Raw genomic sequence first — 20681 nt, 5'->3', positions numbered from 1 at the left:
AGCTCCGTTAAGGCATAAGTACTAAATGCAACGAGTTATTATGAATTCCCTGGAGCGCCCGGTCCGACCGGGGCGCTTCCTGGTGCCAGTCAGCCCTCTCGTCACATTGGCTGTCATTGTTGTGGTGGCGGTTGACTAGGTGGGTGTTGCATGATCATGGGAACTGGTGTTGGAGCGGGCACCGGAGCCGGAGCGGGTGCAGGCAGAGGTACAGGTACAGGTGTAGGCGCAGGTACAGGTGGTGGTGGTGGCATTATCACTTGAATTGGTGCTGGCGGTGGCGGCGGCGGCATCGCCGGCTGTACCGGTGGTGGCGCAGGTGCGGGAGCCGGTGCCGGTGTATACACGTAAGGGACTGTTGGTGCTGGATAAACCTGCAATGGTTCTGGTGCTGGTGGCGGCGCAGGTCTAGGAAACATGCCACCCACAGACCATCGGATCAAAACCAACAAGCCGACTATTGTCCATTGAAGTCCTTGAATGGGGCCACCTGGGAGGATCTCAAGCAGTGGAGTTGGGCCGGACAGAACCGTCGTTGTGTAATTCAAAGCGTTGGCAGCCTGAGTAGTAGAATACGCTGCCGCCAGAGCAAAGCCGAATGCGTATAACATTGTAATGGATAACATGGACCTCATAAAAGCCGGATTTTCATTAGGATTGGGCATGATTTGTTTCATAGATCGCTTAATGAAAAGCATCGCGATGACGCTGAGGAAGAACAGCGCAGCAGAAGCCGCGATGAGGGGAGAGAAGATCTTTGTCTGGAAGATGTACGCGGCTTCGAGAAGATGTCCCATATCGTTGGCATAGGTGCCATCTGGAGTCGTGCTGCTGTTGCTGAGAAACTCGTCCTTCAACTGAGTCTCTCCAAATGAATAGCTAGGCACGCATTTCAATTCAATCCCGGAGGGCTGAGAGGCGCATATTCCTATTTGGCAACTGATATTAGTTTCGACTGTAAGTCGGAAAAAAAGAGTCGCATAGAGAACATACCATAGTAGCCTATCCGCACTTGCAAGGGTTGTGTTTGATTGGTTTGGAGTTGAAGAAGAAATAAGTTGGGGACAGACGGCGAAGTCGACAAGCATCCAACAAGGACCAGAACTAGTGCAATACATTAGTTTAACCTAATAAGTATGAATCTAAGAATGCATATCATACCATAGAAGGTTAGAACTATCGCTGACAGGATATATGAGAGAAATCTCATATCAACGCGTTCTGGACTGGATTAGTCGTATACTTTTCGTTTTCGAGGGCTAACCTACGGAACGCTTTGTGATTTGCAAACATCGTGGCGGCAATAAGATATGTCTACGAAGAGACAACAATAACAACAACACAATAGTCACCTATAAGGAATGAATAGTGGTATGAGCAAAGGGAAACAGTAGTAGATATTTAGTGCAGGAGAACAGAAGCGGTCTTATATTTACTTGAGCATACAATACATGGTAGTTTTCTGCGCCAGTTTCGCCCAAGTTTCCTAGCTTTGGCTTTGGCTGTCTCATTGATACGCCTAATAGGCGCGCAATGTGTTTGTTCAAAGGATGCTTTCGTAGGCAATCGCATTTCTGTCCTACTGGAGCCGTCCAAGCCCCAAGAGGTGATTGGGATACCGATCAACTGGATAGAGCTATTCGTGCCTAGCAAGCGCTCGGGATCAAAGTTGGTAGACAACAATCTATTATTATCCTAGGCCCGGCAGTTCTGTAGGCGGAAATAATACGAAAAGTCAGCAAAACGTTACGGGCACTCGATGATCGATAATGGCACATACCCTTACGCTTGGGCTTTTCGCCCCTACATCGCTTTGGACTAGGGTGCGTTCAACATGGGCAATGGGGTCAAATGCCCTTGGAGCTCGACGGCCTGACGGATAATGGTGGTCCATAGAGTAAGGTTCCAGATCGCCCAAATATAGAACGACGGAAGCAAACATGTATTCATAACAACCTCATCCATAGTTACAATGTGATATCCAGTCACACGTGTTTAACAGCCCGAAGATTACTTTTCGCGGTCATGTATTCATTAAATATCCAGGTATTTAGTTCGCGTCGTAATAAGATATTGGCTGATTATACTTAGGTAATTATTCTCATTTGTGGTGAAGCTAGCTCCTGATGTCACAAAGGAGATGCACCGTCAGACTATGTTGCCAGCCTCCTGAATCTGGATATAGGATATAATCAAGAAGATAAAAAGCAGTAGATAACCGATGCATATTATCTAAAGGGTTGTGGCACTTACGATATGCGAGATCATCATTGACGCTTGGATACTTAAGACGACCAAGATAGAGAGCGCGTTTGTAGTAACACAGCTTTACTAGAAAGCGTGTTAAGCGCCCAACCTGTCTCACTCTGTGGTGTTTTCAATACACATGTATACCTTTCTGCTTTATAATTGGCTTGTGCAGTCTTTATTTTGGTAATCGGATCACGCTATTGGTGTCCGCTGACTATCTCGGTAGTCAATAGAAGACCCAGTCGCTTGGAACCGTGAAAGGCTTTCAGATCCAGCGGTCTGTATCTCGATACGCTATTGGCTAAAATGCTGCTTGGTTGCCTAAACTCGCTCCTTATCTGCGTCCAGCAGTCAGAGTGATTTTTCTTTCAACCTACTAGACGCCACTTCTATGCGATGCTGAGATAAGTATAGGTCCATGAACTAACAGCCCTTGAGCCAAAGCGAGCACTTGACAGGATATTGGCACGTAATCCCCGATACCAATCCATGGGTTAGTAAAATGATCTCCCGCAGACTTGGTTGCGTCTGCTGATGTGCGTATCCCGTAGTGTTCATCGAATTTTCTTTGACTGAAGACATAATGCGCCCTATTGGCGGCTAGGAAGGGTATTCTGGTCAGGCTATGACAGTACTCTCTATCGATGATTATTCTCCTGGGGCCGAAGTAGTCTGGTGCAGGAATACAGCTCCAGGTAGCTTAAGCAGTAGTGACAAGCCCACTTTACCTGAAGTACTATAACACATACAGCTACATAGAGGCTGAGTTATAGTCACGGGACTTCTGGTGTCACTCCATGACTCATAGTCACATGTTACTTGACAGGCCGAAGTGATGAACAGTGTGTGTCACTCTTCGCTTTAGGTAAGGATATCCAAGAGCTGTTTTTAGAAAAACTTAATGTTTATTTGGACTGTGAGGTTATTGCCGCTGACAAGACTTGGCCATTGCTCCACTTCCAAATCAAAACAGCATAAAACTAAATCTGTGTAAGGAGATTATCGGCATCATTGTTTGGAGTAGACGTCGCGACAGGAGTGTATTCGGTCCCTTGACCGGACGTGTTACCTGGGGCAGTTGCCGTATCGTGAGATAGGTGTTGCGGTGGTTTATCCGGCTTGTCACCCTGAGAATCTGACAGCCGAAGATTGCGGAGCTCCTGGCTCAAGGACACTGCGTCAATGCGAGCTGAGGCTTTAGTTTCCAACATCTTCCCAACAAGTTGAGCTAGTTTCGTGCTCTTTGGTGTAATGAATCTCTGTCGTACACTTAAGATGCAGTTGATCCAACTGTCCATTTGATCCATCGCTTTCTCGTGGGCGTCAACTTGAGTTCCAACAGGACTAATATCCGGAAGCTGCCAGCCCTCGTAAGTTCTTTCGGGCAGGCCAATGTATCCAAACAGCCACAGCATGATGACACCCAGGGCCCAAATGTCAGTTTCTGGCCCTTCAACTCTACCGCTCGTCATGTACTCAGGCGGCAAGTACCATGGTGTACCACAGCCCCGACTTTGGGCTGAATTCCCGACTTGAAAACTCAGGCCGAAGTCGATTAGCACCGCGCCACGATCGTTATTATAGAGAACATTGGCTGGCTTGAGATCACCGTGTATAATTTCTTTACTATGCATATGTGAGAGCGCCGAAGTTAACTCTTCCATGATCCTTAGCGCCTGCTGTTCAGTTCCCGTGAAGTCTAGGTCCGGGCTAACCCAATGCGATAGCGCTTTGGCATCAATATACTCGAGGTAGAGGCTATGGAAGCGGGCGTCGCATCCTAGTAACCGCACAATGGAACGCTGCGACCAGTCAATTAGCGCACTAGTCAATTACCCATGGAGCAGTCACCGATGCGGAGCACTTACATGATGTAGACATGAGTGTATGGTGTATTCGCGCAGCCAATTCTTAGAGGTTGAGGCTACCCACCGGTCATCGCTCCGTCTGAGCTTGACTACCTTCACCGCAATGTCCGTATTAGGTACTGATGAATGTCTCGCTCGCCATACGGCGCTGTATTTAGCATCGATAATGGTGTCCAGACGAGTGAGCCAGTAACCGTTCTCCCGAGGTCCGACATGTATCTTCATGCCTTTCTCGAGCTTGACCAGAGCATTTTCGTCTAATTCAGACGGTGAAGGCTTATACAGTGGCGCCACGAGCTTTTTAGAGACCTTGAGCCTCTTGGACGGGTTGCCATCCGCAGAGGCCACACGTTTCAAAGGACGATCGCAGGAAGTTGGCCAGGCTTTACGTTTCATCACTTGGACCTCCAATATAGACTGCCCGTCGAACACAAGATCCCAAATTCCAACGGAAAGTGCTCTGCCTTGACCACCTGGTATCTGATACAACGTATTCCTACCACGCTTAGTAGCCAGAAAGTGCCGAAACGAGTGGTTGCAAATATAAACACAGTCTCTGGAGGGGTCGAAGTAGAAATAGAAAACTGCGTCGTGGTGGATAGCCGTGCAGCCGATCTCTTCGTGCCCTGGCGCAACAACAAGGACTTCAGCCGGGGTTGACTTGTTTTCCATTGTCATAGACATCCACGGTCCAAAGTGTCCAGTACCATTAAATGGATTTATATTAAAATCTTTGACCTTGGGATATAGAAGCATACGGGCACCGTCAAGTTGTGGAAGGGCAGTATCTTGATCCAACTTGGTCCAGTCTAAATATGTTGTTGGTGGCCCATCAGTTAGGTAGGTTGTTGCTGGGAAGGTTTCGAGTCTAGCCTCAACATGTCCTGGAGAGAAGAGCTGTGTTGATTGTGTACTGTCGTCGACGGTCAGGTCTTTTGGAAGTAATCGTGGTACAAACTCATCTGCCATCTTGCTGGGGCGACGTCTTCATACGTGGGATTTCGAAAGCTAAAGGCCTGGAAGAGAACAAATTCGTTGAGTGTTCAAACATGGTACATTCCCCGAATCCCCTTAGGCGGGCACCCTCTCATTAAATGTATAATTTCAAACGCTGTCAGCACCCTGCTGCTGAAGCAAGGGATAAGCTTTTGTAACAAACTCCTATTTTTGTCATTATCATCGCATGATAAGGACGTCCTTCACAAGGCCACTCAAGGGCAAAGGGGTCGGTTGACTTAGCAAGCATTGCTGAAACTCGTAGCATGCAGCTAGCCAACCATTAATATCGTGTTAAGTGCCTTTCGGCCGTAAATTTACCGCGTAGGCTGCCCGGCGCGAATTCTTGTAAGATCCTGTCAACCAATGGCTTCCAAGGGATGGACTGTGACACCAAACCCCACAAGTGCACGAGCCAAGCACATTGCTGGCCAGGCCGAAGATCGTAGAATAGAAATTTCTTCCATTCCCAACACTATCTAACAACATTTTCGCGTTTCTTGATACCGCGACACATCACAACTTGCGTCTCATTCATACAAAAGTTCACCATGAGTTGGCGTGAAGGGGAAGCCCCCACCATTGACTCTCATTTGCATTATCATACTCCCATTGTGTACGAAGACTCCGATCAGTGGGATTGGCCTTACTGGAAGTTTGGATACAGAACCCGCGAAGCCCTCTTCGAAGAACTGCACGTCGAATACAATTCGATTAAAAGCGCAATTCAAGACCCTTTTAGCTGGCATCTAGATGTCTGCCAAATAGCCGATCTTGCAAGCACCAGGGAAGAGTTTGAGACCTTGCTCAAAAAACGACGAGACGAGCGCTTTGAAGAACTAATAAGAGCATGGGATGAGATAGCATTGATGTTGATTACAGAGTCTCATCGGTTCATGCTGCCTCGGAAAAGAACCGACTACTGGGCTAGATTCATACGCATTTCTCGACACTTCTCGTATGACGCAATTGTTGGATACTTTGGCGCGTATTGCAAAGAGCAAGTTGTGCTACCTCCACCCGAAGATGACGAAAACAACCCCTTCTTGACAGAAAAGGCAAAGGAGCTCCTAAGACAGCAGAGGCTTGAAGTTGAAAAGCAAGCTAGAGTGTCCGAAACGGAGTCTGAGAATGCTGGCACAGAACGCTTCTTGCTGGAGACTGTTGCTGGGCCTAGCACGCAACGAGGACCTCCCGAACTTCAAATAAAGGAACCGACTAAGAGGGATGGGAAACAGCCAGAAAATAGTTACCGGAAACCCCAGATGGTGGACAGAGCCACACAAACAACAACACCCACAATAATGGACAAAGTGGTAGCTGACGAAATACCATCATCCCAAGCAACCAACGATCAGAAGAGGGGAGTTAAGCGGCAGAGACAAAAGAGTAAACCTATAATAAATAACCCACAAGGGGTGCGGAGAAGTGCACGTTTACAAGAGCAGGCCGAACGACAAGCCAAACGCAGAAGGCTGTGATAGCGCACGCATACCTACCACAGTTCGACGCCGCACATTGCCACGACCTCAGGCGAAAACCCCTTACGCCGTTGATATAATTAGAAGCGGATGTATGTATTGTATCAGTTAGTTCTTTATCCGAGTTCGGTGAAGCTGTCCGAACAGCTCCGATGACACTCTTCGAGACTCATGCATATAATTTTGTTGGCGAGAGACGTCATTGTTCCTCTCAACCGGGCTTAATATGGAGGAATTGATACTCAGTCACTATTCAGATTTCCCCGCCGCATTTGGACCCCACGTTGCAGCGGATGTTTTGGTACCTCATGGGCCTAGGCCAAAAAGAGGGCTCTTACATGTAATTAGTGCAGGTGTCTCCTGACATCCTATCACCTAATGTGGCAGTCTACCTCCTCGTAACCTTTCCACCTCAATCCCACTCAAATGGCGAGTTTGATGCTTCGCGGGCTATTATTTCTAAGTTTACAGTTTCAATTAATCGTAGCCTCCGACTTGGTAAATTGTGTCGCTCACACTGCCAAGGCTCATATCAATGGCCACATAAGCATCCCTGAATCCGTATGCGAATGGTTGGGAATCCCATATGCGTCTCCTCCGACCGGCCAACTTAGGTTCTCACTGCCCAAGAAGTTCCAACTTAAGGGATCTATAAATGCTGATAAATATGTAAGCAAACTTTGCCTCTCGGCTGCTAGCGCTCACAGGCCGGTAGGGCTTTGACTGTCCGCAAACTCCGTCTAACTCATTTGTGTACCCGAATGCTACATTGCAGTATTTGAGGATATATGCCAACTTCGTCAATCAGCTTAATAACACACAGAGTGAAGATTGCCTAACGCTTAATGTCTGGTCGAGAAGACCTAACTCTGGGCGCACATTGAAACCGGTGATTGTGTGGATCCATGGGGGTCGCTTCGCTACTGGCTCAAGCCACACGCCATTCTATCATGGCGGAAACCTTGCGGGTGCACAAAACGTCGTCGTTGTTACATTCAACTTTCGAATGAATATCTTCGGATTTCCGGGTTCACCCGAGACAGCCCATAACATCGGCTTCTTCGACCAATATCTTGCCGTTGAATGGGTGTACGACAATATCAAGGCATTTGGCGGTGACCCGGGGCGCATTACGCTCATCGGACAGTCATCTGGTGCGGTGGCTGTCAGCAATTGGGCGTACGCTTTCAGAGACAACCCTATCGTTGCAGGGACAATATCTCATTCAGGCAGCATATTCTCGTTCCCCATTCTCAACGCCGACTTAGCTTCTGCCAACTGGAATCACGTAGTATCGGCACTCGGCTGTGGAGCTTCCGACTCGGCGCTTTCGTGCATGCGATCTGAAAACATCTCCTTTGAATCGATACTGAGCGCTGTCAAGACCGTGCCACAAACAGGGAGCTCCCCTACACGCTCGGTGCCTCCATTCCAAGCCACCGTAGATAACATTACGCTATTCTCAGTGTTTGAGTATGTTTCACGACTTAGATCCGCCAAATTTGCCCCGCTACCTCATTTCCAGATACATGGAGATCACGAGTCCGGATTCTATCGGATATCGGCCTTGGCTCAAGGGCGGTCACTGTCGGAAAGCGAATGGGCTAGATTCGAGCTTGAGTCTTTCACATGCGCCACGGCTGCCGAAACGTACTGGCGGGCGAGAGCCGGCGTACCCACCTACCGTGCACGGTACATGGCCGACTGGGAAAACCTGAGGCTTTACTATCCGCCGTCAAGCGGTGCCTACCACGGCGTCGAGGTCAACATGGTTACAGGAAATTCTCAATCTATAAGCGGCATTCCGCCTTCCCCATATGAGACGAAACTCGTAGGTATCATGCAAAAGGCTTGGGCAGTCTTCACAGCTGATCCCGTACGAGGATTACTCACCCTAGGTTGGCCACATTACCAAGCTAGTGGTGAATCGCTAATTCGATTGGGGGTTGACACTACGCCAATGGTTGACATTGTCTCTTCTACAATGTATGATAGTGCATGTTCTGCCTTAAATCTATCATTTTGGGATGTTTCCATCCCATATTAATAGGAAGAGTCATGTCACATTCTAGCCTTGCATTCTAATCATGTGTGGTTCTGGGACGAAACTGTGTCTGTTGACTTTTCGCGGCCATGTGGGGGCGATAGGGGTGCTACTCAGTGCTCACCGTCGCCCTCTACCGCTCTCAGCTTGTAGGCGTCAGGCCTTCGCTTTGGAATTGACGTTGATACCCTACCGCAGTAGGATAATAGAACGATCTAGCCCTGCGTACTGCTCCTTCTACTCCAAACCCTACCACCTTAATTAAGCCCATCGTCGTTTGCCTCGCCTATTGGATGGAATATTCTAAGCTGACCATTTGGTTTCAAACTCATCATTTATGTTGTCCCATTAACGCTCTAGGGCGCCTTGCAAAAGGCATCCAGCGAGGATCTTGCCTTATAAATAATGAGAACAGTTGATTTATAATCTTTATGCTTATTGTTAGTTAGTTATTTTTAATTCATTGAATTATTATTTTTATGAGTTATATTGAAGGAAAAGAGGATAATATTAAACAATGGATTTGAGGCTGAATACGAAAAGATTTAGGGGAAGGATAATACACGTACCAGAATACGACAGCAGAGCCATTTCAAATATTATGCCGCTGAAGAAACCGGTATATACCATCACCAGCAACAACATAGTGGCAGAGCGGGAGTAGAAACATTAATTAATTACCGGGTTATTCCGAGATTCCAATATTGTAGCTGCGACTTATCCTATCTACTAAGTGACCTCCTTATCGCTTGTTGGTTCTTTTGGCGCTTGCGATCTCTAGATGTCGTAAGAGTATGCTACATGCAGTCGCAGTCCTAAAAACCCGGCCCCAACGCTCAAGGTGGTAGTGTGTTGACCTATAGAAGGGTATAAGTGCCCAAAATTATGCCTAAGCTTCCTGATGAAGTCCGGACATTCACTTACACTGCCATCCGCAGACGTGGGCTGCAGCAGCAACTATACGGGTCTCGTATATCACATACTGCAGTCTTAAGCCCGAACTCCAGACTGGTAGATAGTTTTGATACAGAGTCCTAGTACTCCAGTTGATGATTAATTACTTGTCTGTTTACCTCAAGGTCCCTTTTTTAGAGGGCTAATCTTATAATTATGCCTACATATATGCCTTCTGAATCATACGAACTATACGATACACACAGCTTTGGCTGCGCGAAGGAATCCGCTCCGGCCATTCCAAAATCCTAGGCTGCATAAACGTCAGGTGGGGTGCAGTCCGAGGTTTTGATACGGCTGTCTTCGGGCCCGGAAGTCTCCGGTCTTGTGTCATGAATGCGACTATATAAGGCTCTTGAGACTGAGCTTCTCTTTCCCTCAAAGACATCCCTCCATCTCCTGCTCTTCAATTGAGTACTTGAGCCAACGTCATAATGAAGCTCATTGCTATCGCCCCTGCCTTCTTTGCGGCCCTCACCGTAGCTGATCAAGTGTGGCCACTCGAGTTGGATTACGATTATTCCATCCCTACATTTTCTGCCAGCAAAGATATCACCTTGACGTGGAAAAAGGGTTACTTCAGCTATAACCTTGGGAATGACTACACCCCGAAGTACTTCACCTTGTTGGTCGCGGCTTATAACAATACTCCAACCGGCTACTACACCGATTGGTCTGGACACGAACAGCCATTGTACGAGGCAGTCACAGCAGTCGAGATAGACAGTGAGTAAATGGAAAGATATTCTCCTAGCCGTGAACTTCACACTTGCTAATTTGATTTCCTTATCCATCGCTTAGCCAAGGCGAAGACAAATGCATTCAGCTATGTCTGGAAGCCTAAATTCGTTAATGGGTGGAAAGGAGACGGCTACTGGTATCTATTTCTCACGAAGTGGGTTGCTACCAATGGAATCCCAGAATCGGCTGGCTCGAAGCTCTTCTACCTAACGGACTGAAGCAATTTATCTGGGTAGATTGGGCTTTGTCTCTACATTGTGCCCCTGAAGTTAATGTGTGGTCTTGTTGTGAAAGGCGTGCCAGGAGATGCACGAGGGACAATGCGAACAATGTTGGAAGGGTCAAGAGTCGCGTTATGTTAAAGCGGCGCTATTAGATGTGTGAGGTTGAATGGAACTCATTTCCTCCGCCTGAGTATGACATCAGGTCCCTGGGTCGGCTAGTTTTTATAGGGACCAAATGTTTAGTCGAAAATAGGAGATAATTTCTCTGTCTAAAATTGTAGTGTGTGATTGTGAAATGGAAATGCCTTAGTTATATTATTACTAATCAGTGATAAAAAATCCCTACATCGTTAATAAAAATATCAAAATTAATCTTCCCCTCTCACCAAAGTCCCTCCTCCCTTTATTTAGGGCGCTATAAGACCACCTAGATACGGATTTAACACTGCCCCAAGGCTCCATAGTCAAAAGAAAATGGGAAACCCCAATTTACAGCCTCCCACATCGTTACTGTTAACATATACGACGGCCAAGTTTTCTAAGCGAACTCGACATTGCTAGCTGGCTGAGAGTTGACTTTTAAGCCAAGCAAGTCAGGTCGAGAATAGTGGCCGACAACATCCAAATATTGCTTGGCGCGCCCCTTCTGTTGAAGGTCCACGTCAGCGTACAGAATAATTTCTTGTCCAGGGTCGGGGCGATCGACCAAGGGTTCGCCTGTAGGCCCGTAGATCATAGAGAATCCACCACCGGGGGCTTTAACAAACCGCAATTTATCAGCTTTAATTTTCACGAGATTCTCCGCTGTGACAACTTGCGAGCAGATAGCGGTGAAGCAGGCACCTTCCATTGACATAACTTGAGTCAGACGGTCGCTCATCGTGTTCGACATTGAATAAGACATCTCATCACACTTAGGAAACGTCGGTGGCCAACTGGCGATGTGGATGTCAACATCCTGCACGTATTCGTAGTAGCGCAGCAAGGGCTGGGTGTGTTCCCAGCAATTCAAGCCTCCAATATTACCAAATGAGCTTTCAACTACGGTCTTTAGAGACTCAGCTTGGCTGTCGGCCCAGATGCTCCGCTCTACGTGTGTCGGCTTAATTTTTCGGCGATGATGCACAATGTCGCCGTTCTCATCAATGAACGACTAGCAACTACCTGTTAGTCTGGATTCTTGCTATCAATTCGAGATCGCAAGTAGTTATTTCTGCTCTGACCTGGGCGATATAGAGAGACCCTCGAAACTTTTCGCTGTAGCCTAACACACAGAAGAGCCCAACTTCCTTCACGGCGGCACGGATACGAGTCATCTCTTCCGAATCTTTTTCCATGGAGTTTCGAAAATACTCGTCCATGAAAGCGACGTTATCTTGGACCGACTGACCCCATATGCTCCTTGAAATGAGTTCGTCAGCATACGCTTGTATCGAATCTGAGGGACTAGAAAGGATCTTATATTAGTACCATACCATGGGTAGCCAGGAATCCACACTTCAGGGAAGCCCATAACATTAGCACCATTTTTTCCAGCTTCTAGAATTAAACGAATCGTCTTATCGACTCCCTTTTGTAAGTCGTTCCATTCTGGCTCGGCTTGGACAGCCGCCACGCGGGTAGTCTTTGATGGGATTGCACTCATAGTATCCAGAAATTGACAGCCAGGAAAATAAATGATGGAAGAAGAGCAAGTTGCTATCAGCGTTGTCTTTTAAAAAACCGGCGGAGAAGGAGCCAATTTCTACACATGGGTAACGCCACGTGATGTAATAGCGGAAGAGGAGGGGTATGCTTCTTACTGTGGCATTTCCATAGAAAGATCGTATGCAGTGTGATATTGGTCGGATGCTACCCGGAACAAACCCAACCAATGAATGCGGTCATCACAGCACACATAAATGTTACACATAGAGTAAGGTGTATGCTAAAGAGGCGGGGTTTATGGCCTGCCTGGCTCTATGTGATAGATGTATTAAATTAGTACATATTATTATAACTGACCAAAAGGGTAAGATCACTAATCATAAGAGCGAAATAGCAGCTATAGCTTCTAGACTCAACACTGGCGTATATGAAAGATGGAATTACTTTATGTCTATAAAGAACCCAAAGCGCTTTACCTAGAGCGATCCAACAACGCTTAAGAATAGGTCGGAATGATAAGTGCACGTATAAGTGAGTAAAACTACACCCGGGATAAATTATATCCTAGGCATTACAATGGTGTAGAAGGTTATATAGAGCGGCGTTAGCAGGAAGGGCATTATTCTATTACAGGCTTGAAATTTATAAGCGCCCAGCCTCCTTTAGTAGAGTAGGAAATGTATGTTCAACAATTACTCATCGATTAATATCTCTATATTTATACATTTCAATTTGTAGTCAGCTCTTTACCATTTAACAGATTCAGTATTATAGCGAGACACCATTGAAAGCGAGGAGGTTATTAGGTGATAGAGCTAAAGATACAACTTTCGGTGTGGCGAGCTTCTGTATACGTTTGCAGAGGGCGATAGGATCCATGGCGCCCTCGAGAGCCAAAAGGTATGCACCAAGGCCAGCGACATGAGGCGCGGCCATCGAAGTACCGGAGATGGTGTTGGTGCCGAGGTCGTTCCAAGTTGATGTAACGTCGACGCCCGGGGCAAAGACATCGACCAGATTGCCCCAGTTTGAGAAATTAGCACGCGCATCCTTATTATCGGTGGCTCCGACGGTGCACACGGTCGGCTCAGAGGCGGGGGATGAAAGGGATGCAGGCAAGCCATCATTACCAGCGGCTACAGCGAGGAACATGCCGCCGGCGACCATGGCAGCGGCTGCGTCGTTTAAAGCTCCCCCCAGCAGGCCTAGTAGGTTAAAATTTCCGAGGGACAAGTTGGCAACTGACCTCCCAATACCTACTTTACAGTCTACGATTAGCACTTATTTTCTCAAATGTAGAGAGACTGTTATAATTGCTTAAGGGGGTGTGGCTTACGTCTTTTATCAGTAGCATCGTGAAGAGCCCATTGCATTCCCTCGATAACACTACTTGTAGAACCAGATCCGCTAGCGCCAAGCACCTTGACCGCAATCAATCTGGTCTTCTTTGCAACACCCCAGGTTTTAGAGCCAATGGTTCCAGCACTGTGAGTGCCATGGCCGTTACCGTCGCCTTCTCCCTCCCCGTCGACGAAGCTGGCACCAAACTCAGCGCGGCCCTCGAAATCGGGATGGTCCGTCGCAATGCCAGTGTCGATGCAGTATACGAATATACCTTCACCGGCGCTGTCGTTATATATGTACAAGTCTATTCCTGGCGTACGGCTTAAGATTTATATTAAAATAAAGGATATATTAATAAATAACGCGATATAGGGGGTAAGCTATAATAGCTCTAACTTTAAAGATCTACCCTATAAAATTACTAATATATGCCTTAAAAGTAAAGTAGAATTTACTTAATAATAATATATATACTTTTAACCTTTTAATTAATTAATTTACTTATTTTAATAATTAAAAGTTTTATATATTTAAATATAACTTTATTACTTTATTTTTATAAGAAAACTTAACTATATATTAAGGTTAAATTTTTATCCTATATAAATAGCAATATTTATGTAGGCTTTGGGTTAGGGTTAATAGCATGGCCCGTATTGGACTTGGAGAAAAAAACGTTAGATTTTAGCTACTTAAAGCATATAGAGCTAATTAAAGCGTTGGATTTTATATTGCTATCTTTACTATTATTTACTTCTTTTATATTACTATCCTTATTATTTTATATTATTATCCCTATAATATATATACCTTTAAAATATATGCTTTATAATTTAACTAATTAATTAATTTAACTATTACAATTATTTTATTTAACTTTATTTTCTTTTTTACCCCTTTATTTAATAGCTATAATAGTTCTTTATTATTAATTAATATATTAGAAGCATTATTAATTAATTAGGATTAACGCTATCTTTACCCTTAAATAAATAATTAATAGGTTAAAAGTAGGCTATCGATTAACTATTTATCGTTTAAGCCTTAATACTTATATAAGTTAAATAATTAAAATATTATATTAATATCTTTAAGCTTTAAATCTTTTAAGTATATAAATTTATTTATTATAATTATTATTTAATATAGCTTTAACTTTAACTTTATTATAAGGTCCTTTAATATTATAAATAAAAATAAAGGATAATAATATAATTAAACATTATATATATACTATTTTTCCAATTACTTTTATAAGTAATTTCCATTATTGCTTTAATAGGTTATATTATTTAACCTATACCTAATTATAAAAGGCATTATAATAAAGGGTAATTTTAAATATAATAAAGACTTTAACCTTTAAATAATTTAACCTAAATAGAATAAATTAATTATAATATACTATTTATCCCTATAATTAAATAATTAATTTTAAAACAGTATAGCTAAATACTTTAATATTTAAATCCTATATAAATAACTTATAATAAAATAAAATGCAATAATATAACCCTTTTAACCTTTAAATTATATATAGATAATTTATTATTAAATAAAATAATACTACCTTTTTATTAATATAATTACTTTAAAATATAAATTTTAAATAATAAACTTAAAAGGAAATATATAAATTATATTCTTCCTATTTTAAAAATATAATATTTATAAAAGCATTTATATAAATTAATATTATTAAACTATTTTTTATTTATTTTATTATTTATTTAATTTAATATAAGGAATATTTTTATTATATTAATACCCTTTTATAAAATCCTATTAATATAATCTTTATTAATAATACCTTTAATTAATATTAAATAAAGTTATTAAAAGTGGAAAAAAGTATATTTAAAATAAAAAACTGCATTAAAAGCGGAATCCTTATAATTTAATAGTTAATTCCGTTTATTAATACCCCTTAACTTTTAATAGATATTTAATAACCCTACCCCTTTTATAAAAAGCTTTATTAATATTACCTAATTAAGCTTAATAATAAAGGTTATTAAACCTATATATTATTTATTACCCCTTTTTAATAATTTTCTTTATTATTGCTATAATATATAATAAAGGAAATAAACATTAATAAAAGATTAATTGTTAAATATTATTATTTAATTATTTTTATTAAGGATTAATTAAATAAGCTAAACTGCTGCCCTTTTAAATTAACCTATTTAAAGATCTATAAGCCCTAGCCTTTATTAACTTTTTAAACTATTTAAATTTAAAAATAATATTCCTCCTATTTATAAAGGATTTATATTATTAATAATTAATAATAGTAAAAAAAGTAATATAAAGCAAAATAATATTATAATAGAAAATAAAACAATTATAGCTATTAATATTAAAATAGTATTATTTATTATATATAATTATATTATTACCTTAAATATTAAAAATATAAACATTAATATAAATATAAATAATAAAGTTTTTAAAATAAATAATAACCTTAATATTTATACTTCCTATAATAAGGTATATAATATAAAATATAAATAGCAATATCGTTAATTAAGTTAGCATTTTTTATAATGCCCTATATAAAATAATAATATATTAAAAGCTAAATATTTATTATATTTAATTAAAACTATTATTATAATAAGCTTTAACTCCTTTAAAAAATAAATATTTAATTTAAATTAATATTTATTTTTTTAAAGCTATATTTATATTTAATATCTTTTATTAATTATCTTTTTATTTATAAATAAAGATAAATATTTAAAAGGTTAAACATTAAAGCAAATTATTAATTTTATTTTTAAAGGGTATATTATTAAATATTTTAATTTATTAATTAATATTAATATTAAGAATATTTTATTAAACTATATTAATAACTATATATTAAGCTACCCCTTTTAATATTAATTTAATAATATTAATAAATTAAAACTTTCCTTATTAATTATATAATAAAAGTATAATTATATTATAAAACAATTAAGCTTTATAAAAATATATAATATTAATAGCTTTATATTTAAACTTTAATTATTAACTACCTTTCCTAATAATGTTTTTTCCCTTTTATATTTACCCTTTATTAAATTTATAATTATAAATAACCTTTATTATTCCTTTAATTCTATTATATTATATAAAATATATAATATATTCCTTAAAACATTTAGGTTTAGCTATAATAATATTACCTACTTTATATTCCTATATTTAATATTTATTTAAAAGAATATATCCCTATACCTTTTATTTAAAATATAATAATAATTTATAAATAACTATATAATCCTAGTATTATATTAATTATATTTATTAAATGTTATTATATAATACTTTATAAGCTTTATTTAAGCTTAAGTTAAAGTTAAGATATTTTAATATATTTATTAAAATATTAATAATACCTTATACTTTACCTATTTATAATATAATATATTATATAAATATACTTTATTATTTTAGGAAGATTTTAAATTGTTATATAATAAATATAATTTTAAATACTTTAAAAACCCTATTTTAATCTTATAAAAATATAAATTAAAAGATATTACGTTAAATTTATTAACGAAGGGGGCATTATATAAATTCTATATTAAATATTTTGCCCCTATAAAGGTAAACTACCTATATATAGAAAATATATAAATAGATTTTACTTTTTATAATATATCTTATATAATTAAACTATAACTATTATTAAATATTAAAAACCTATTATTTTTACTATTCTTTAAATTTAATTACCTATTAAAAAGTATTTACAGCACCTTCCCTATATTTAAAGGGTTTATAACTTATTACTATATATAATACTTATTATAAAATATTAAATTAATAGAACTTATTAAAAAATCTATTAGCTTAAAGGTAGGAAAACCAGCTTTATATTAAATAAAAGCTTATAATTTATATAAGTAATATATATAAACTTTTAATAAAGATATAAAATTGTTTAATATATTATAATTTAAACTATTAACTTTTAAACTAAACTTAATTTAAACTTATTATTTAGGTAAAAGTAATAACTTAACTTATAGGAAATTATTACCTATAATACCTTTTATCCTATAAACCTTTTAAATGGAAAAAAGTAAGCTATATAATATATTAATTAATATATTAAATTCCATTATATTAATTTATTATAACATTTATTATAAAGTATAGGTTTTATAATTCTATTTTATTATAGCTATTAACTTTTATAATATTATCTTTTAAAAGACTATTTATACATTTATATTAATAAACCCCTTTATATATAACCTATTTTTTATTATATTAATATAGGATATAAATAACTTTATTTTAATCTTTATAATATAATTTATTAAATTAATATAATGTTTAATAATATTTATATTATTTAATTTAAAAAGCTTATTAAAATAATTTAATATAAAAAAGCAGATAAGGAATATATATATTAATTAATTCTTTATTATATTCTTTTATATTAATTATACCTTATATATCCTATTATATATACCTTAGGTATAAAATATAATATAAAACAGCTATAAATAAACGTTTAATAAAATTAAAAAGTAATATAATTTAAGCTTAAAAAGTATTATATAAAAATATAATATATTATAATTTTTAAATAAAATACTTAAATAATATATATTTAAACTTATAAATAATATATTAAAAAAAGTATTAATATTATACCTTTAATTATAGCATTATATTAAAATATTAATTTATAGCTATATAAAAGGTATTATAAAAAGAAATATATTAATAAAAATAATCCTAAATAATAACCTTTAAGCTATTAAAGAATATATTAATTTATTTAACCTTTATATATAAGCTTAAACTTTTTAAAATAAAACATTTAAATTAATACTTTAATAAATAATATATATCTATAACTTTAAATTCTTTAAAGTATATAAGGTATTTATAAAGGAATTAAGCTTTAATATCTTAATATATAAAAAAGCATTATATAAAGGGCCCTTTAACTATATAAATAAATATATAAATATTTTTATACCCCTTACCCTATATATTATTTACCTTAAAATATTTATATATATAAGTAAGCGGAAGGTAATATCGTTAATTAAAGGCTATATAAAGCTATTTAAAAAAGGGGTTATTTTAATATTTATATTAACCTAATAGTAAAAGTTAAAAAAGAATTTTATAAATAAGAACTTTAATAAAGATAATTCCTATAATTAATTTATTTATATTTATATTATATTAAATAATATAAATAATATAAAAAGTTAAATTATAAAGATATTTATATAAAAGTATAACTATATATACTTTATATAAAAAAGCCTTTTTAATAATGGGGCTATTAATTATATATTAATAAATAATTAATTAAATTATAATAAAGCTTATATAGGTTTATATATATTTATCACCCTTAGTTTTAAATGATTAAAGCTTTTTTATATATAAAGCTTAAAGTATAATATCCCATTAGAGTTTAAATTCTTTACCTTAATATATTGCTACCCTGATATATTTTATAAAAAAATCCTTATTAAATAGCTACTATATATTAAAATATTTAATTTATTATAAAAGGCCCTATTATAAAAAGTTAAAAATGGAATACCGGTAAATAAGCTATAGCTAAAGGTAAAGGCTAAGGAGGTATATTAATATATATATATATATAGGGGAACATTAGGGATAGGAATATACCTATACTATATATTCTATCCTAGTTTCGTACCTTTTATACAATTCTTCGTATGTTTAAATGGAAATAATCAATTTTCTATAGCATTTTAACAGCCTTAAATCCTAAATAAAAACCCAGTTTTAAAACTACCCACACCTTATAACTAACAATTCCACATCTTTTTAAATAGCGTTAATATATCTTTATTACCTATTAATATATTTATAATTCTAAACTTTTATAGGACCTATATAAACCCTTTAATATTAAATATTTAACCTATTTAAACATTTATATAAAAAGGGAATAAACTATTTAAAATATATATAATATAGCAAAAAGGTTTTAAAATATAACTAATTCTATTAATGGATATAATATAGTAAAACCGGAAAAGTTAAAACATATTTATAAAAGATATAAAAAATAATAACTTAAAGGAATTTAATAAAACATTAAACTATATTACTAATAGTAATAAAAAATAAGCTAATATAAATAATAATAATAAATTAATTATTAAGGGTTATTATATATAAGCCCTACCTATATTTAATAAAATAAATATAATAATATATAAAAATAAATATATAAATAATTTAATAAAGTAGGTAACTTTATTAAAAGTTATATATTAATTAACTACCCTTATATTCATTTCTTTATTCCTTTATATTAAATAAAGTATACTTTATTAAATAAACGTATTTTAGCTATATTATATTTAATATAATATATTTAAAGCTAAATAATAAAGTAACCTTTAAACTTTATATTTAAAAAATCAGCCTACGTAGTAAGATTAGTTAAATACCCTATATAGGTTATTTTTTTAAGGGTTATCCTATATAAAGTTAATTAATTAATTAATTAATTAACTAGTTAATTAACTAATTAATTAACCAGCTAGTCAATTAATTAATTAATTAATTAATAAATTAATCAATTAATTAGTTTACTTTATAATAGCTTTATATATACCCTTTATTATCCTCCTAATTATTTTAAGTATATTTAGCTTAATAATTTTTATTTATAAGCTATATTATAAATATATTATTAAAGTAATTAAAATTATTTAAACTATTAATAGTTAAAGGTTATTATTATTTAATATATAATAATAAAGTTTATATTTATACCCTTTATTTAAATGGAAGTTTTTCCGTTGCTTAAATAGTTTAAAAAATACTTTATTTAAAAGGATAGGTTAATAGAGCTTTATTTAGCCTTAAAGGCCATCGCTATTAAAAAGGACCCCTTTAGCTTTAAGTTTAATTAAAGAAGATTAATTAATTAACTTTATTATAACTTTATAACAGAACCGTTTAATAACTTAATTTAAGGTTTCCCTTATATTATTTAATAGCTTATTTAAATTATAAACTATTTATAACGCCTTTTGCTGCTTTAGCTATAAATGCTATTATACCTACTAAAAGCTTCTATTAAGTGAAGTTAATTAAAATAAGCGTAAAGCCT

The 20681-nt window shown here is 36.7% G+C and overlaps 7 protein-coding genes across 7 annotated transcripts; 3 read left to right on the top strand and 4 right to left on the bottom strand.

The window, feature by feature from the left end:
• Nucleotides 1-78: 78 nt before the first annotated feature.
• F5B22DRAFT_662081 (uncharacterized protein) lies at nucleotides 79-1293 on the bottom strand (the record flags this gene model as incomplete). Its single annotated transcript, XM_047980416.1, has 4 exons — nucleotides 79-928; nucleotides 994-1104; nucleotides 1162-1221; nucleotides 1269-1293. 4 exons carry the CDS (start codon nucleotides 1291-1293, stop codon nucleotides 114-116), a joined length of 1011 nt encoding a protein of 336 aa, XP_047825274.1. The 3' UTR covers nucleotides 79-113.
• A 1835-nt stretch (nucleotides 1294-3128) lies between these two features.
• F5B22DRAFT_550903 (kinase-like domain-containing protein) lies at nucleotides 3129-5571 on the bottom strand. Its single transcript, XM_047972950.1, has 2 exons — nucleotides 4119-5571; nucleotides 3129-4052 (listed from the first exon to the last, which is right to left on the bottom strand). The coding sequence occupies exons 1-2, from the start codon at nucleotides 5085-5087 to the stop codon at nucleotides 3231-3233; spliced, it is 1791 nt and encodes a 596-aa protein (XP_047825273.1). The 5' UTR covers nucleotides 5088-5571; the 3' UTR covers nucleotides 3129-3230.
• Nucleotides 5572-5576: 5 nt separating this feature from the next.
• Nucleotides 5577-7005, top strand: F5B22DRAFT_629199 (uncharacterized protein). Its single transcript, XM_047976466.1, has one exon. The coding sequence runs from the start codon at nucleotides 5666-5668 to the stop codon at nucleotides 6593-6595; it is 930 nt and encodes a 309-aa protein (XP_047825272.1). The 5' UTR covers nucleotides 5577-5665; the 3' UTR covers nucleotides 6596-7005.
• On the top strand, nucleotides 7006-9323 carry F5B22DRAFT_629196 (alpha/beta-hydrolase). The gene is made up of 2 exons (XM_047976465.1): nucleotides 7006-7264; nucleotides 7311-9323. The coding sequence occupies exons 1-2, from the start codon at nucleotides 7022-7024 to the stop codon at nucleotides 8640-8642; spliced, it is 1575 nt and encodes a 524-aa protein (XP_047825271.1). The 5' UTR covers nucleotides 7006-7021; the 3' UTR covers nucleotides 8643-9323.
• Nucleotides 9324-10027: 704 nt separating this feature from the next.
• Nucleotides 10028-10552, top strand: F5B22DRAFT_652090 (uncharacterized protein; the record flags this gene model as incomplete). The annotated part of the gene is made up of 2 exons (XM_047979555.1): nucleotides 10028-10319; nucleotides 10395-10552. 2 exons carry the CDS (start codon nucleotides 10028-10030, stop codon nucleotides 10550-10552), a joined length of 450 nt encoding a protein of 149 aa, XP_047825270.1.
• A 273-nt stretch (nucleotides 10553-10825) lies between these two features.
• F5B22DRAFT_629195 (nitrilase) lies at nucleotides 10826-12502 on the bottom strand. The gene is made up of 3 exons (XM_047976464.1): nucleotides 12034-12502; nucleotides 11782-11959; nucleotides 10826-11711 (listed from the first exon to the last, which is right to left on the bottom strand). The coding sequence occupies exons 1-3, from the start codon at nucleotides 12201-12203 to the stop codon at nucleotides 11097-11099; spliced, it is 963 nt and encodes a 320-aa protein (XP_047825269.1). The 5' UTR covers nucleotides 12204-12502; the 3' UTR covers nucleotides 10826-11096.
• A 471-nt stretch (nucleotides 12503-12973) lies between these two features.
• F5B22DRAFT_640167 (peptidase S8/S53 domain-containing protein) lies at nucleotides 12974-14817 on the bottom strand (the record flags this gene model as incomplete). The annotated part of the gene is made up of 4 exons (XM_047977819.1): nucleotides 12974-13461; nucleotides 13542-13831; nucleotide 13959; nucleotides 14799-14817. The coding sequence occupies 4 exons, from the start codon at nucleotides 14815-14817 to the stop codon at nucleotides 12974-12976; spliced, it is 798 nt and encodes a 265-aa protein (XP_047825268.1).
• Between the last annotated feature and the right edge of the window lie 5864 nt (nucleotides 14818-20681).

The sequence above is a fragment of the Xylaria bambusicola genome, assembly GCF_022495145.1.
Source record: "Xylaria bambusicola strain CBS 139988 unplaced genomic scaffold F5B22scaffold_81, whole genome shotgun sequence".
NCBI lineage: Eukaryota > Fungi > Ascomycota > Sordariomycetes > Xylariales > Xylariaceae > Xylaria > Xylaria bambusicola.
This window is presented reverse-complemented; position numbering and strand designations above follow the sequence as displayed.

Bases quoted from the DNA above. Each gene is read 5' to 3' on its own strand.
- F5B22DRAFT_550903 (XM_047972950.1), bottom strand. From the start codon at position 5,087: ATGGCAGATGAGTTTGTACCACGATTACTTCCAAAAGACCTGACCGTC. The intron at 4,053-4,118 runs GTAAGTGCTCCG...GACTGGTCGCAG, and splicing joins TACACTCATGTCTACATCAT to CGTTCCATTGTGCGGTTACT.
- F5B22DRAFT_629199 (XM_047976466.1), top strand. From the start codon at position 5,666: ATGAGTTGGCGTGAAGGGGAAGCCCCCACCATTGACTCTCATTTGCAT.
- F5B22DRAFT_629196 (XM_047976465.1), top strand. From the start codon at position 7,022: ATGGCGAGTTTGATGCTTCGCGGGCTATTATTTCTAAGTTTACAGTTT. The intron at 7,265-7,310 runs GTAAGCAAACTT...ACAGGCCGGTAG, and splicing joins CTATAAATGCTGATAAATAT to GGCTTTGACTGTCCGCAAAC.
- F5B22DRAFT_629195 (XM_047976464.1), bottom strand. From the start codon at position 12,203: ATGAGTGCAATCCCATCAAAGACTACCCGCGTGGCGGCTGTCCAAGCC. The intron at 11,960-12,033 runs GTATGGTACTAA...ACTCATTTCAAG, and splicing joins TGGATTCCTGGCTACCCATG to GAGCATATGGGGTCAGTCGG. The intron at 11,712-11,781 runs GTCAGAGCAGAA...GGTAGTTGCTAG, and splicing joins GGTCTCTCTATATCGCCCAG to TCGTTCATTGATGAGAACGG.